Here is a 16,882-nt window from a genome sequence, read left to right as displayed (position 1 = left end):
ATGCATGAAACAATGTGTAAGGTTTTCAATTGTACAAGCAGTTATATAGAAGCCTGTTTAACGTTATTTTGGTCGCCGTTATAATTTCATAACGAAAAATATCAACTTTTCGTCAAATTCCAAATATAGAGAAAGTTTAAAATTCTCGGGTAAATTTAAGAACCAACGACGAAATTTTTACGTCACTTTTCCCGAAATAGGCGTTATATGTCCCAGTTTTCAAGCCGTATACGTCATGCGTCGCTTGCTTGCACGCATCGCGTACGTGACCAACCGAGTTTTCACGCACGGTTGACGTGAACTTTGCTGTTCATTTTTTCAAAATCGCTTTGCATTTTATGTCGACTATTACAAATTCGTGCTAAAATGATCCATTTATTCATTCAATATTGCCAAAAATAAATAAGTTAGCGTGCATGAATTGCTATATTTCAAAAATTTGAATTTTGCGGAATTCAAACGTCATAATCTGTGCACGCGATACGCAGGTTGCTTCAAATACCTATATAATATATGACGTATCGGCGAGAACGATATGTCAAAGGAACCCTTCTAAATTTGTAGACTTTAGACTTTGAACTGTGCTTTATATCCGATCTGGATACGAAAGCTGCGTTGAGACAGATTTTAAGTCCTGGTTTAAAGAAATCTGCAACAAACGAGCATCTTTATGAGGGGTAACATATGATATGCGATGGTATGATCTTCTTCTTCGTTTGAGCGTTTCTTCCTTCCAGACTAGATCTCCGGGCATGAGGTCATCAGCCATTTGATTGTATCCTCGTCTAGTCTTTTCAGACCAAGCACACCGTGTGGGGGCCGATGGATTGGGCAGGCATTGATCACATGGTCTGCTGTCTGCTCTGTGGCACCACACTCGCATCCTGGTGAGGGAGCCAGTCCCAATTTGTGCATGTCTGAACGAAAGCGTCCGACGCCGGTGCGCAAGCGGTTGAGCCTGACCCAAGCAGTTCTTGCGAGGGACATTCCTGGTGGGTTTGGGTCGGCGTCGGTTATGAAGTCACAGAGTCTGAAGGAGTTGTTGTGCCACTCTGTGCTCCACATGTGGTTCGTCCAGTGCGCCGCACTTAGTCCAAGGTCTTCTGCGCTACTGAGTAGCTGTTGTGCGGCCGGCACAAAGGGGTGTCTTGATTTCAGTCGCTGCTTTCCAGGTGGTGGTCGCTGGAGTGAGGTATGGAGACGATGTTTAGGGTCCAAGGCGCGGCGGGCGAGAGAAATCATGGCTCCTTTGCGGCGTAGCTCAGCAGGTTGGATGCCTGCAAGGATTGGTAGGTAGTCCGTTAGAGTGGGACGCAGGCAACCAGTCACAATACGCAGCGCGTCGTTGATGGCGGTGTTGATATGGCGGGTATGGGAGCTACGACACCACACTGGTGCGCAGTACTCGGCGGTGGAGTGGACAAGTGTCAGGGTGGCTGTGCGTAGGGTTTTTGCGCCGGCCCCCCAACCTGAGCCCGCCAGCCGCCTTAGGAGTGCGACGCGCGCAGATAGTTTATTGCGCAGTAACTCCAAGTGTCGACGATACGTGAGTGCCCTGTCCAAGGTCACGCCGAGGTAAGTGGGCTCGGCTCTGTAGGGCAGGGTTTCCCCATCAATAGTGATGTTTATCTCACGCTGTGCTTCTTTGTTGTTGAGGTGGAAGACCGCCGACACTGTCTTTGCCTTGCTGAGCTGCAGCTTCCATTTCTGGAGATATGCTGTTAGTGTTTGCATGTCTTGGCTAAGGTGCCTCTCCATCGACTGCCAGTCTCCGGCAGAATGCAGGAGTGCCAGGTCCTCTTCATAGGCATACTTCTTGGAGGTGGTGCTGGGCAGATCGTAGGTGTATGTGTTGAACAGGAGGGGAGCCAAGACGGAGCCCTGTGGGACGCCGTTTCTGAGTCGGCGTAGTCTACTTCGTGGGCCGCTGCCGGTGGTGAGGGTGAAACTACGGTTTTGTACAAGTTCCATGATCATGCGGACCATGTGCCTGTCAGGAAGTAGACGGAGTAGTTTGCAGGTGAGACCGGTATGCCACACGGTGTCATAGGCAGCCGTGAGATCAACAAACACGGCGCCGGCCTTCTTCTTAGCTGAGAAGCTGTCCTCGATGTCTTGGGTCATAAGTGTGACCTGGTCTACGGTTGATCTTCCGTGTCGGAAGCCAGCTTGTTCACGAGGGAGCTGTGGGTCTATTATCGGTTCGACACGGGCGTAGATGAGTCTTTCGAGGATCTTGAAGGGGATGCAGAGCAAGGAGATGGGACGGTAGCTCTTTGGATCCCCTGGGGGCTTCTTCGGCTTAGGGACTGCAACCACGAGGGCTCTTCTCCAGATTTTAGGAATGCGCAGGTGGCGCATGCAGCAGGAAAGGAAGTCTTTTAACCAGGACTTCAGGGCGGGAGCAGCGTGGAGTATTAGTTCCGGACATAGATGGTCAAGGCCCGGAGCTTTACCTGGCTTTATGTGCTGGAGGGCGGCGACGAATTCTTCCGTAGTGAAGTCGCCGGGGATATTGTCTGCGTGTGATGTTGGCACCTTCCAGAGGTCCGTCATTTCCTGAAGGACGGACCTGTCTGATTCACGGTCTCTCGTTTTAAACGTCCCGTTCTTCACAAGTTGTGTCGCGATGGCATTAGGCGAGACAGGGCATTGTTGACGAGATCCTCGTGACCTGCCAGTGAGATTGTTCAATGTTCTCCATGCTGTGCGGCTAGAGTGTGTGAAGTCGATTGACTCGACAGCCTCCGTCCAGCGGAGCTTCCTCTTTTGATCAAGCCTTTCTAGTAAGACTGTGGCTGATGTGTTGGTGTCGTCGCCCTGAGGGGCATCAAGGAAGTCGCAGTAGAGGCTTTGGCACTCCTCATCCCAGCACGGTATGTAGATCTTCCGACGGCCGCGGGGGATGGATTTTTTTGCCGCAGATGTTATTGCGTCGCAGAGGTCCTGGTAGGCTTCGTCCACGTGGATGGTGTGTGGCGGAGGTAGACGCTTCGCGGCTTTTTTTGTATGGAAGCCGTAGCGTTTCCAGTCGGCCTTTCTGAAGTTCCAACGCTTAACCCGCTTGCTCGGAACAGGCAGTGCGAGTTTGGGGGCCGTGACAAGCGAGGGTCGATGTTGGGACCTTGGGAACTTCTCTAGCACGCGTCTGTGCGGGTGTCGACAATCGGAGCCCATACTTGCGAATGCCAGGTCTGGGTTTGTACCAGTGTTCCAACGCCCGGAGAAGAAGCTAGCAGCACCCTTAGGATCGTGTAGTAGGGTGAGGTTGTTATTGGCTGTCCAGGCAGCCAGGCTTTCTCCATCGTTGTTGGTTGTTTTGTAGCCCCAGTCCGTGTGGTGGCTATTGAAGTCACCAATGTAGAGGCTGGGGTGGGGGAACACTGGTATGGCTGATGGTGTAAGTCGCAAGGGTGGGGGCTTGTAGATATTGATGATCTTGTAGCCTGTTATGTCTACACAAAGCCACTCGAGCTCCGAATGAGCTGGGGATTGGTCTTCTAGGGTCCAGCTCAGTTGATCATGGACAAACGTGGCGAGGCCGTGTTTCCTGCTGGGGATTGCGCCTGCGAGTGTGAAATTGGTTATTACCAACTTATCCATAGATGTGCAGTGGGTCTCTTGGAGGACGATGATGAGGGCTTGATGTTTGTTGGCCAGGTGTTCTATGACGCTGATCTTGCTGGCGGTGATGCCCTCGGTGTTCAGCTGCAGGACGGTGGGTCTACGGTACTTTTCGACAGAGAAGCTGCCGCGCCCTGGGAAGGGCGTTTCCCTCGCCACTCTGCGCTGAACTCTGGTCTGGGTAATTGCTCGGTTTTGACAAACTTCGCTTCGCATATCTTCTTGTTAGATATGTTACTGACAGGGGGGACCACGTGAAGGTGCTTGTCTCTCCCCCCTATGGTATGATATGATAACATGATAACATGATATGATAACACTGGTATGCGTTCGAAAAAGATGATGCAAGAATATACAGAACAAACAAAATGTCTATTCACTTGGGTTTAGGGTGACACAAATGGGCGAAAACGTGTACTGTCTGCGAAGTAATTGAGTCGTCTGCACGACCTACGTGAAGAACCAAAATAGGAGCAACAAAGGTCACGAACTGTGCTGTATTGGTTGGTGAGAACGAATTTACGAATTAAACAAGTAAACGAACTTACTGCGATAAATAATGTTGCTTGGATATGGACATTTCCCTCCAAACTACATGTATATTGCACACATAGGTTTGAATAGTTGGGCTATGTTAAGACTTATGGCCAACATTGCAAACTGATGGTTCAATCAACAAGTGTGTGCCAGCGTTGTAACGAAAGCTATTATAGCTTCACATACAGCTTCTACATAAAAACGAGAAAGAAGATTTGCTGTAACCATCTCATGACCTGACATAATCTGATTTATGCGATGACGCATGTGTGTCAAAGTGTAGAGACGGGCATGCTTTAGCTTATCTGTTGAATCATGCTCTCGAATTTGTCGTGGTCTGATTTCGTTCTGATTCTCTTGCCAGCATTACCGCTAAAGTTGGCTGTCTGGTTAACTGATTACTTGCAAAATTTGTAAGCGGAAACTCATTAAAAATGACAAATTAGGCATGGTACAGCCCACACTGTATAGGCATGATTCGACGCTTATAATGACTCAAAGTGGCAATCAAATGTTCAAAAATACAATCTTCAACAGTCACGATCAAGCCGTATATAAATACCGTTTTTAATGAGTTTCCATTATAACCCGACTACAATGCCAACTCTTGTCATAAGCCTTTATTTGTTGAGTCAGTTTTATAATCCATACCTGGAGGTGACAAAGAAACGAACGAAAAAGATAAATCATGACTGAAGGTTGAGGTCTGCTTCCCATGGCTTTCCATCAATGCTGTGTACTGATGTTAAAACCAAAGCTACGCATTCACGTTTTCAGCAAGTTTCGTTCATCTCATATTTCTTGCAGAGTTAAGCCTGATTTGTCAGGAGCCTTATTTGTAAAAGTTTCAGTGAGACCTTAATTCTTGCTGTACATACAAATCGAAGTCGATTGGAAACAAGTGTACGTCCAAGTATAAACTGCAAGTCTGTACATTCCTTAGGTTTGCTAAATCTCCTTATTAGCATAAATATTTGACATATATGTGTGACTATAAGGCTGAAATTGATTATTTACGGTATTTCGCCACACCTTGAGAGTATTCGCAAACGATGTTTTCAGAGGCCGTTTTTCTGCCGGAGTGTTTGCGGACATTTCCGTTTCAAGCTAAATTGGATTTAATGAGCGGGTGGAATAATTATCCGCCGGTATATCAAGACAATTTTGCTTGCGCCTACGACTTGATCCATACAGTAGACAGTATACTTTAATATGTCGCAGTATACTTGATCCATACAGTAGACAGTATACGGAACTGGGCAGGCCAGATTCCTTATCAAACGCTTCATCAAATAAGAAACCTGAAGCACAAAAGCATCGGACAATGAGCTCTGGTCTCTCCGTGTGGACTCCACCCAACTCCAGCACATCTTATCAAACATTATTTCAGATGGAATCAGCCAATATGAAGAAAAAGCAAGATTTCTTTTATTAAACGTGTAGCGTATGACGGTGACGTATTACGATAGTCACAGCCTATTTAAGGTGTCTCGAAGCATGCGATGTAAATACAGCGAATAATTATAATAAATCAATAATTAATAAATACTATGTGATCAAATATAGTCAGTTACAAAATCGTTTAACGTAAGAATTTAGCGGAAAATCGTAAGAAGAATTGCCGGTGAGCCAAAAACGACCATGAAATAAACATACCCTATTGGCACCTGACACCATCAACATTAACAGGCACCTTTTTACGTTAGTTTTCTCGGATATCAGATTTTTCTCAAATCGGTTTCCTGACAGTATACTGACACAGTCATTGCAAAAATAAGCTTATGGCAGATACATAACAAACTTAACATATCTGGGTCAAGTTTATCAATTCGTTAATTAACAGAAATTAAAATGTCCGATAAAGTTTAGCGACTTGGCCGTTGGCACAAAAGTCACCGATTTCATTGAAATCACCACTGTGCCATAACCTTGCCAAGGCCAAAACGAATAGGAGACATTGGCCCTTGAGAAGATCAACTCCCTAAAATGTGTCGGAGTCAGGTCACGTGTATGATGTAAAAGGAACTACGGAATACCAATGTAGGTTACTATAACTGCTGGTGGCACTGATTGATGTTACTGGTGTGCTGTAGCCAGCCTGTTGGTGGTCGTAAAACTGACAATTTTCCATAAAGCTAATAGGTTTGTAATTTCTGGCTTACAACTAACCTTGTAAAACCAGTTAAATACGGCCCAGATTTTGTCAGGATAAAATGTATACAAACAATTCTCTTTGATATATTTTAATCTATATTATATACGGGCTCAAATTACATAAAATACGCTAATGGCCAAATATATATGTATACACGCCTATACGACTCAGAGTTTAAATTCGCATCATAAAAGAAATACCCTCAAGGTAGTATATTAATATTGGCAACACACATTTTGTAAACAAATCGTAAAGCTATTACGTCTAAATATAGCGCTCTCACAAGCAATACCAAAGAATTTCATTGGTATAACATGACGTTAAAATTCGGTGGTTAACGCGGCTTATTAATATATCAATAGTATTTTCAGGTGAGGTTGCTGTGAGTTAAATTAATTTATAGACAGTCGACTAGTTTTATTGCGTAAGAATCCTTTCTATGACAGGAGGTGATATAGTTATGTTTGCATTCAATGCGCCATAGATGAAAAATTAATAACAAGAAAAGGTGTGCATCTCATTCAGTATAGTTCACACTTATTACAAACACACCGATATAATTTAAAAAAGCATACACGGCTGATGACGGAATTTGCATGTCTTGTATAGATGCTTAAAAGTAGATTTACTAAAAGACATAGTTATACGCAACACACTCTATAACCTGTAAAATATACCTACTAATGTAGATATGACCATTGCCCAACAAGCAATGACGTGTTTTAATAATAGTTCGTGCTTGTCAATGGCTGTATATAGATAGTTCTAGCGAGTTGACGGAAAAGACTGTGGTCGCCTTCACAAATACAGCAAATAAATGATGAATTGCTGCATGCAGCAAATTTCTTGCAAGTATGGAGTGCAGTTGGTCTATCATCAAGTTGCAGAGTCACCCCCATTCCATTTAGCATATATTAAAACCGCCTATACACCACATAAGCCCACCTGCGTATATTGCAGCTCAAATACTGCACAAATATTTACTTTAAAAGTAAATAAAAAAAACATGAAGATTTCCTAGAAGTGTTTAACCATTATCTTGAGATGGGCATCTTTACAAGACATAAACAGCAGGCTGTCAAAGTTCGCGACGGTGCAGCTGATACTCACGTTTTTGTCCTTATCTTAGATCAGCATCATGAAATTTTATGTTTCACCTTGATAACGTTTTTATAGTGCCCTAATAGCCTGCGTTGCAATGCTTTTGACTTTTTGAATAAAGTACACGGAATATACAGTTTAGAACAAAATTGGCGATGTTGCGCACAAAACATGTTGCGTGTATATAATATGTACAACAGATGCGCGTTGTCGAAGTATCATTATGGTATTAGGTCACACGCTAATGAAAATTTGTTCAGATATTTACTTATCTACCAGTTCTTTTATATAGTAGAAGTGTAGATAGTTTGCACTGTATATACCAGAGTTTTAAACGGACCTTATATTGGTAACCAGAAACCGAAAATTAATTTGAATTCCTATAATAGGCCTTTAAGTTAAATTTACTGAATAAATCAAAGTCATCTTTTGATGTCATCCTTTCCTTAGTTGCACTTTGCTCTCTGCGGGTAGTTTTAGCACTCTGTACGCATGCGCATTCGTGTGAAGAAAGTGAAATTAGGTCGCAAGTGTGGCAGAATGTTGAAATAACCTGACTGAATCTGACCCGAATTTTTATTCAAAATTGAGCCCGAGGTCGGCCCGACAATTCCTGTCCGAGTTACAAATCTGCTTTCGATCTTGCTGCCTCAGCTTAAGTATAAAATCGACCTTAAATGTTTAACGGGCGGATATTTTCGTAGCATTCGCAATCGGTCAGAAAATTTTCATCGAAATATATTTTGTATCAAAATGACTGGCATTTTCTCTTTCACGCTACGATGCGATGGAGATGTTTGTTTCAAAGGACATTTTGTGCTGGAATATTGCCCTCCGAAACTTACGTGTCCGGTCAAACATTAGAACAAACAAATTTGTACGCTGTTTTCGAGAAAGCGATTATCAAATGAAAAACTTTGCCTAATCTCCCGGGAAATCGAAGGTCAACATAAACCCTTTAAAATCTAGGCGGTTTCACTCTTATTTTCTTTTAAGCTTGAATAGAGCTTGTGAATGTCTGCTGTTTGGTTTTGAGTTGAAGCTCATCAACAACATTTATCGTGCTACTATATAATGACACTGCAATGAAATACAGAACCGCAATGCAGTATACAACAAAGTTGACTACTTGGTGTTGACAAAGCGTATATATAATTAAGATCGCAATCTACATTCAATGACTCACCGTCGCCACAATTTCAGTTTTGGTTTGTGTAGATTGGACATGTCAAAACAATCTAAGTTACAAGTCAAAATGCTGTTAATCGATGACGAAAGATCATTTTCAAATAACTGGATGCATTTAATATACTTGTTTCGTTGCAACTAACTAAGTGCTTGTTACGAACGATAGAGGGATTATTATGTTCTATAAATTCTAGGCCAGTAACATCAAAGCCAATTTTACGGTTCGTCGCTACATCGACGTAAGGACACACCAAGTATAAACAATACACCAACTGGAACAATTGCATATAGGCTTTAAAGCTTTCTTTTCCCGTGAGAATATACGAAAGTTACCTTGACATCTTAATTGTTAAAAGTGACTTTCATCAACCTTTAAAAACATTTATCGTTGTTTCAAATAAAGAAAAGAAAAAAATTTACGGCCGTTATTGAGCTTCGATTTGCATTGGATAGACGCTATAATATCAGACAGTGTACGTCAAAGTTTTTAAACCAGAAATCCCGAAAAGGTTTTGGAAAGAAAATTGTAACATTAGTGGTAATTAATTGTAACAGGTCAATGTGATGACCCTAGCTTCAACAAATATTCACTTTAAAAGTCGCCGAATGCTTTCAATCGTTCGAGCAAAGATTATACTTTCTGAGTAACTTATCCAAATTAAATCGCTTAAAATTAAATGACGATTTCAGAGTGGTGAATGACATTGAAAAGTACGCATTCCGAACTTCGTCCGGTAATTAACAGTTGCTCAAGTGTTTACAATGTCATATTATACGTGTATCTGACGAGCGTTGCAATGCGTTGGTGAAGAAAGGTGCTGACAAAAGTCCTCTCAAAGCTACTGCGCTTTAAAAAGTTTATTTCATATAGAAATTGCAAATCTTGACTACATTGATTTCTGTTTCCCTACGAAAGACACCAAATTAAATTTGCGTGAAAATCTTCACCTCACGGTTAACATTATTACGCCCACCAGTAACCAGCATATATCAGCTGTTGAAAACGAGTTAGTTAATGACAGCAACGGTTTGTATAAAGCACAAAGAAGATGACATATAAAAAACATGTAATAATGGAAAGAAGCAATGTATAAAAAAACAACAGAAAGAGACGAAAAAATGGCAAATATATATATCTACAACCACTCTTTGATGTTATTAGGTATTAAACATCACGAAACTTGTTATAGGTCTCATGAGAAAACACTAAAGAGTTTTATATTTTCCGAACAAATCCCGTGAGGTGCTCGACATCGGTTGCACATCAAAGCTGAAAAGAATTTTACGCATTTTATTTGAAGTTATTTGATCTGAAGTTATCATGTTAATCATCACCGCTTTACATTTATGCTTCATACAAAGTTGATACTGGTGTCCACGCAATTACGTATTTTCTTCCGAGTAAGTTTCATTTTCATTATTGCAACGTTTAAAAATTGCAAAGCTGTAAAGACTTAAAAACCATACAGACTTCCTACTGGTCAGACAAACGTAAATATCTAATAAATATTCATTTTTGTATCATTTATACTCTCACTGCTTTTAATCTATACTAGTCGATTACTGGGCAGTGCTGGGCGTCCTTATGCTTTATAAAGAACACTGATTCCAATTTGTTTACTTAATAATGACAGGATAACTCGTTGTTAACATTGGATAAACTTCAAAAAGTAAGCAAAATTTTCTCTGTGAATTTTCTCTGTGAAACGTACCTATATGACTGAGTTTGAACGCCCCGCATTTGACGGAAAATCTCTGCGTGTCTGCTCTCCGATTACAAATTCCAACAAAGTTCTTTAGATGGATACACCAAACTTTTAAACGGGGTTTCTTGATATGGCGAGATCTTTCTATAAAAAAGTCTCTAAGCATTTGTCTTGTGTTTAAATTAAAATAAATATTTAATGAGCTTTTAATCGTGGGTATAATTATTCAACGTAACTTTACTTACTTGTCTCACTGATGGAAGAACATATAAACAAAAAAATAGCTAAAAACGAAAATACTTTTTTGTTCATTGTAAATCTTGCTTCTATAACATCTATAAAAACAAAGACTTTTATAGATTTATTGGACTGGCGTGCTTATGTGACCTGGAAAATTGGATAAACTTTTAGTCAAGTATTTTTCCGTATAGTGTATTAGTTCTTTCTTGGTGTCAAGTACATTTGTGCTTTGAACACACAAACGCGAAAGAAATAATGATAAAACTTATTTACAGAAGGACCGCTGGAATGCAGGTAACTGTTTGCGTAAAGCAGAATTTTCAACTCTACATTATCTTTGGGTTTTCTTGGAGTTTGAATTCTTTCTCTATTGAAGCATAATTAATTGAAAAATTCAAAGTTGTTTTAAAAACATATTTTTATATGTCGTTAATCATAGATTTTACAAAAAATATTTTACAAAAAAATCAATTCTATATTGTTCGATGTTGTCTCTGCAATCCAAAATGGGGAAAACTCAAACGGTCAAAATCGGTAAGCACCGTAAAATTAATTGCGTGCTTACAAGAAATTTATAATTCAGCAAAAAGTAATTCAAATAACCGTTAAAGGTTTAGCCCAACCAATAGCGAAGTAAATTTTGGAAAAAGTCGTAAAATTTTAGCGCAGCAGCTCAAATAGCTTTTTTTCTATAAAACTTCTTTTTTTCTTTACGGTTGAAAGTGTTGCGAATGCTTCCAAGATAAGCTCGGGGAAAGTAAGTATATAGGGTTATACCTGATACGTTATTTTCTAAACTACACAAAATGATGTTTGATGCTTGTCCAAATTAATGAAAACATCACGATTTCCTTACTTGGAGTACAATCTTGCTTTTCCAAATGGTAAAACTGACTAAAAGAAAAAACAAAAAAACAAAAAAAACAGAAACGAAAAGTGCACCTTGTCTACAGTTTTATGAGAAAAAAATGGCAAATCTTACCACATCGTGTAAACATGGCCAAAGTGAGCTACTAAAGCAACTACTGTACCATCATCCTTCTATACTTACTTTGACCTTTTGCACCACCCTAGGACTCCAAACTAGTTTACCAAGCCTTCAGCCTGAGCAATTTACTCTGTGTAAATATCCACTTCAGAAATAGCTGCAGTTTTTCCCATTTCTTTCAACAACTGTTTTCTCGTGTAAAACATGCTTAACTAATCACACACCCTCAACATGGTATAGTTAGCTAATGAAGCTTTGCTAACTTTTAATTAAAAGCAAATTCTGCGACGCACTGCAGTAGACAATAACAGTTCTCAAATATTTGTAACATGTTGTTAAAGCATACATACGTTTCTCTTTACACGATTCGCATAACCGTGTAAAGAAGCGGTTCGCACCACACCAACTCGAACTTTCCTTCATTAGACAAGTGCACTTTGAAATTTCGTGTTTGCTCTTAACCATAATTATGCAGCTTTGATTGATTTTTTTGCAAACATGGACTTTCCACGCGCGTGTTCTGACGTCATTTTTATTTGGTAATGGATGGATACGAGGTGCTTGTCGCTATGTGACAAGCATGCGCCCTTTAATATGCCTTGAGTTTCAGTATTTTTCCGGCCTGTTGACACGATGGAATTTTACAGAAAAAAGATATCCGAAGCGTCGGTATAAAATATAAATATATAAATGCGCTATAAATGTACGTTTAACCATAAACAATTAGCCCATAAAATGTATAAGGGATTTGAAGAATGTTACACTCTCCTGCAATCTAATTTAAAAAGCAGTTGGTAAGAAAGCAAAGTTTTACTTATGCTTTACCACAGAGACCATGGACGAGTGGTTTAAGCGCTTGGATGGAAATCACCACAGAAATCGACATAAAGGTCATCGCCGAAAATCGCACTAGAAGTAAACAGAAGAAAGCCAAGTGCAAGCTAAGTCGAATAGGTTTTTAAACACAGGAACGTGCACGTTGTGCCCTGCAGAGGTCAACACGCAGTAGAGATCTACGTTCAAGATAATTCTTTCATCACAAAGTTAAAGATCGTTGAGTTCATGAAACAAAGACGCCGGAACTGACAAAGCATTAAGGACTATCCACATAGTTACAGGCTATACATTGTTTCGACGAGGTCTCTAGTTAAAGTTGCTGATTATTACCTTGATTTGGTTTGTCGAGCAGGAAAAGCCGTCCTACCAGTCTTAGTTTAGCAACACAACCGTGGTCTCCGTGACCTGGTGACAGAATGTATAAAACACTTTTTACAAGCTTTTGAATGCCCATTGTAGTAAACTACCACGCAGTTTTTGATTATGGTTTGACTTACGTTTTAACCAAATCGCATTAAAATAGTCTGCCGCTTACATACACTTAACCTGTACTGTAGGATATTTGCTGGAAAACAAGTCAAGGGAATCCCCTTTCGTACACGCCAATTATGTAGTAAATGGCACAAACCCTATGCTCATAAACAATACAAAGATAAAAATGAAACAAAAAAGCAATTTAAACAGAGCGAGAGAAGCACATTTGTGATGATTTGTTTACGTGCCTTCAAGCGTAGACGAAAATCTACGAAGGTTTACTATGACTTGGCGTATATTGTGTGATATTGAATAGCATTTATCACAAGGACCTTTGTGACGTGGCAGAGAATGTATTGTGTGCTAAGCCTGGTGTTATCTGAAAAGAAAATAGTTTATTTTCTGATACAGGTGTCGCGATAAAAGTGGGGTAAAAGCCAAGTTCGATATCACTTCAACGGCGAGTCGCGGCACCACAAATATTAAAAGGGTTTAAATAAAATGAATAGTAACGGTACAATAATAAAAACTAACAGTTAAGGAATAAACGAGAAAATAACCAGCCGCGGCTGCTACAAAAACTACCAAGATAGTCAACACGACACCACAAGAGAGAAAACACTGAGTCAATAACAGTCACGTTCTAAGCCGGTAAAAAACTGACACCTGACAAAACACCTCTCTCTAGGCCCAACTCTAGTCAGCACAACGTAGCCAACACAGCAATCTGGAATGCTGGGAATGTAACAATGAGTGACGTAAAGACGGGGAACGTTCAAAGTGTGTGTGGAGTACAAATAAAGATGCACATTCTAGAACCTAGAATAACGTATCCTAAAAAACCGAATCTCAAAAGACTCGAATCTAATTTTCGTATTTTTCCCGAGTCTTAGGAACCGTTTTTATTTTATGATTGAAGGTTTTGGATTGAAGGTAAAAAATTTACTCATATTCTCTGATGTCATCAGATAACAAACATCACGCAACTCGCGATAGTGTTTCTGTTATACGTGTTTTGGAGCTCGGGTCCGTTATATTTCCTTTGCGGCCGACTGCGCCATTTTGTGCTGGATTGCGCGCAATGCGGTCGATACCTCGGCCAGATTATGGTCATTCATGATCATTCTATGTTGGAGGTTATAAGAATGAGCTCGGTGTGCAGAACTCTGTGGTAAATATTTATGTAATTGAATTGGGGAAAATATGTAGTATCTTGGTGGTAGACCTCAAGCACATTGATTGCATGTAGAACGTGGATCGTACCTTGTTTACTTTTGTGGCTTTATACGTTATCTCGACCTTAAATGTGTAAGTCTGCCTGGTTGCAGTAGGTCCAACTTTTATTCTTTTGAAGTTACTAATATTTTGTTATATGTTTATTATTTGATCTTTTATCATAAGTTATCCCAGTTACAAGTTTGTTTAAGCCTAATTAAAGTGTTGTGTTACAATACACTTCAAATTCGGTGTTAAATGTACTGTACTGTTTCAATACAAGTTACGTCTGTATCTAAGTCTGTTAAGGACAAGAAAAGGCAACAATAGATTACAGCAGAAGAAGATAAAAAATATTTACTTTTTCCAAACAGCTTTGTAACTGAAGTTGACCGATGTGTTCGTTTGTTAATCATATAAACTTTTGAAACGCACCAATTTATTGCATGGTTTTGTACAAGCAGATGGCGCCTCATTTTTTACTTGCAGTGGCCAACTTAAAATTACCTATTAATAAAAAGTTTTAAATCACAAAAACTACCGTTTGCAAAATATGGTAAAGTCTTTTGATCACCCATTGGAATACGAGAAAGTGTTTTTCGAATTTGTGGAAAAAGTTCCATCAAGCTTGCCGGCCGGTTCAAAATTACTCGATCATGACATTTTCACATTTAGATTCTAATGGTGATGAAAAGGCTCTACCGCATTTATCAACACAACCGTTTCTAAATGCGCATTGTTGGTTTGTATGTTGTTATAATGAGTACTGTTGTTAACTTTTAATTTTCTTTTATTTCACTGCAGCACAGAGGTTGACAATTCTATACGCAAGCGGCTGCAGTGACACGCCGACTATCACGCATTTTACGTTACATGCTTCGCTGACCATCTATGGTGACGTCATATTTTGTGCAAAGAAACTCATATGTTTCCCACCTGAGTGAAATTTTTGCAATCTAATGCTAATTAATCAATCAATCTAATGCTAATCAATCAATCTAATGCTAATCAATCAATCTAATGCTAATCAATCAATCTAATGCTAATCAATCTATCTAATGCTAATCAATCAATCTAATGCTAATCAATCAATCTAATGCTAATCAATCTATCTAATGCCCAAAACTCTTGCAATTTAAAAAGAATCAAAGTGAATCAATAATTTATATTGTTAAGTATGGGCGATCAAAAAATATTTTTCATATCTCCATAAATGGCGGCTGTTACTTGGAAAGGGTCAGTCGACGGCCATTGAGCCAAACAGTGTAGTACTTGTGACGCAACAATACATTTTATTGTCCAAACCATATCGTGCTTTTTATTATTTAAGATTTTAAGTGGAAGACTATACACCAGCGGTGAGCAAACTTGTTCAATGAAAGAGTCACTTATGAAAAACTACCAACACCAGCGAGCCGCAAAATCAGTAGTGTCAATAGACATACGGTAAACAATGAATGGATAACGAACAATAATGGATATTGCTATTCAGCTAGAAGAGCCACAAAATACATGTCGGCGAGCCGCAGTTTGTCCATCTTTGCTATATGGTCTACTGTGGCAATCCACAAAGTTCTCATATATTAATAACACGCTGTGTGCGGGTAAGCGCCACTCTTACGTCATATGCCTAATCATGTAATATCACGGTGAACTCCAATGAACTCGCATGTTCTTTCAATGAGCAGTATCACTTTAACATTCGCGTTTGTCATGTAAACCGCAATCAAAGCTTTCGTTTCTTTTTGCGCAAATATAAACGTTCACCCGTACTAGCGCTCTCCATGCATTTCTATGTATTGAGAAGCAGTTAAATGCAACTTGTAGAATGCCATGACATAGAACATAGGATAGAACCTAAAACAACATGTGTTATGTATGGTCATAAGGCATAAAAGACACCGAAAAAAGCCGTCTTTTATTCTATTGTCTTTTCAAAATTTCAATTACAGCGTTTATGTTCTTTTTAAGACCTGGACTACAGCCAAGTAGTGCAAAGTGCATGGTAAAATCTGCGCCTAATTAATAAATAATTTGCCTGAAAAAAGTAAGAAATTTAGAGACATTGTAAATTATAAAACTGCTTTAAAATTATTTGATACGAAACCAAATGTTGCCTTATATTTTATCGCTTACCAGAGCCATCCTACTAAAAGCAAAGATAAACTCAAACTCGGGAGCGCCACACCGCGGAAACTTGATAAACGAAAAACCTTATGGTCATTATTAAGTTTTTAAAACATCGACTGCCCGTCGGACATCTGAATATTGCTGGCATAGACATCTTAACTAATAAAATAAAATATAACATCTACAAGTTAAGTCAAAATTTACTTTTATTTTGTGTGCTGGTATGACGTTGAATTGAAATGAAAATACAATTAAACGGAATTTCATACATTTATAACAAGCTTGCTTGACATGGATCAAAGTGTGTTGTGTGCTTATTCCTAGAAGTATTTGGAAGAAACGTAGCTTGTGTTTTTTAATCCAAGTCAACTAATTTACAATCAGCTACTGCGCAGCTGCGCAAATCACGTTTTTCCTGATGACGATTAAAACTTATGTGAACGAATGAACGAAAACCTCATAAAGTTCTTCTGGTTTCAGAAATACATTTCCAAGCGCTTGAATAGAACTTCGCTTTCCTATATGACAGATCGCCAATTGATTTATCGCAGACACCCCCAGCACGATTTAAACAGTACGTTTTTATACACGTTTCTGCAAGTTTGGAAACCTAACCAGTCAAACTGACAATAAATTAATTTGGCCTGTAACACAATATCGTTTCTATTTTATACTAAGAAGTTTAAA

At 39.6% G+C, this 16,882-nt stretch overlaps 1 protein-coding gene across 3 annotated transcripts; it reads right to left on the bottom strand.

Moving 5' to 3' along the window:
* Positions 1–8,575: 8,575 nt before the first annotated feature.
* On the bottom strand, positions 8,576–13,449 carry LOC143461051 (uncharacterized). 3 transcript variants are annotated; one of them, XR_013117989.1, is made up of 5 exons: positions 12,874–13,449; positions 12,707–12,781; positions 10,557–10,646; positions 10,318–10,455; positions 8,576–9,875 (listed from the first exon to the last, which is right to left on the bottom strand). XR_013117989.1 is itself a non-coding variant. In XM_076958803.1 (4 exons), the coding sequence occupies exons 1-4, from the start codon at positions 12,828–12,830 to the stop codon at positions 9,799–9,801; spliced, it is 429 nt and encodes a 142-aa protein (XP_076814918.1). In that variant the 5' UTR covers positions 12,831–13,449; the 3' UTR covers positions 8,576–9,798. The 3 variants fall into 3 exon arrangements, 1 of the variants encoding a protein (XP_076814918.1); XR_013117988.1 differs by lacking the exons at positions 12,707–12,781; positions 12,874–13,449 and adding an exon at positions 11,603–12,070; XM_076958803.1 differs by having other exon boundaries at positions 12,707–13,449.
* Positions 13,450–16,882: the final 3,433 nt, after the last annotated feature.

This window comes from Clavelina lepadiformis, chromosome 5 (genome assembly GCF_947623445.1).
Source record: "Clavelina lepadiformis chromosome 5, kaClaLepa1.1, whole genome shotgun sequence".
Classification (NCBI taxonomy): Eukaryota; Metazoa; Chordata; class Ascidiacea; order Aplousobranchia; family Clavelinidae; genus Clavelina; species Clavelina lepadiformis.
The sequence above is the reverse complement of the archived record's forward strand: the minus strand, read 5'-3'. Positions and strand labels throughout refer to the sequence as shown.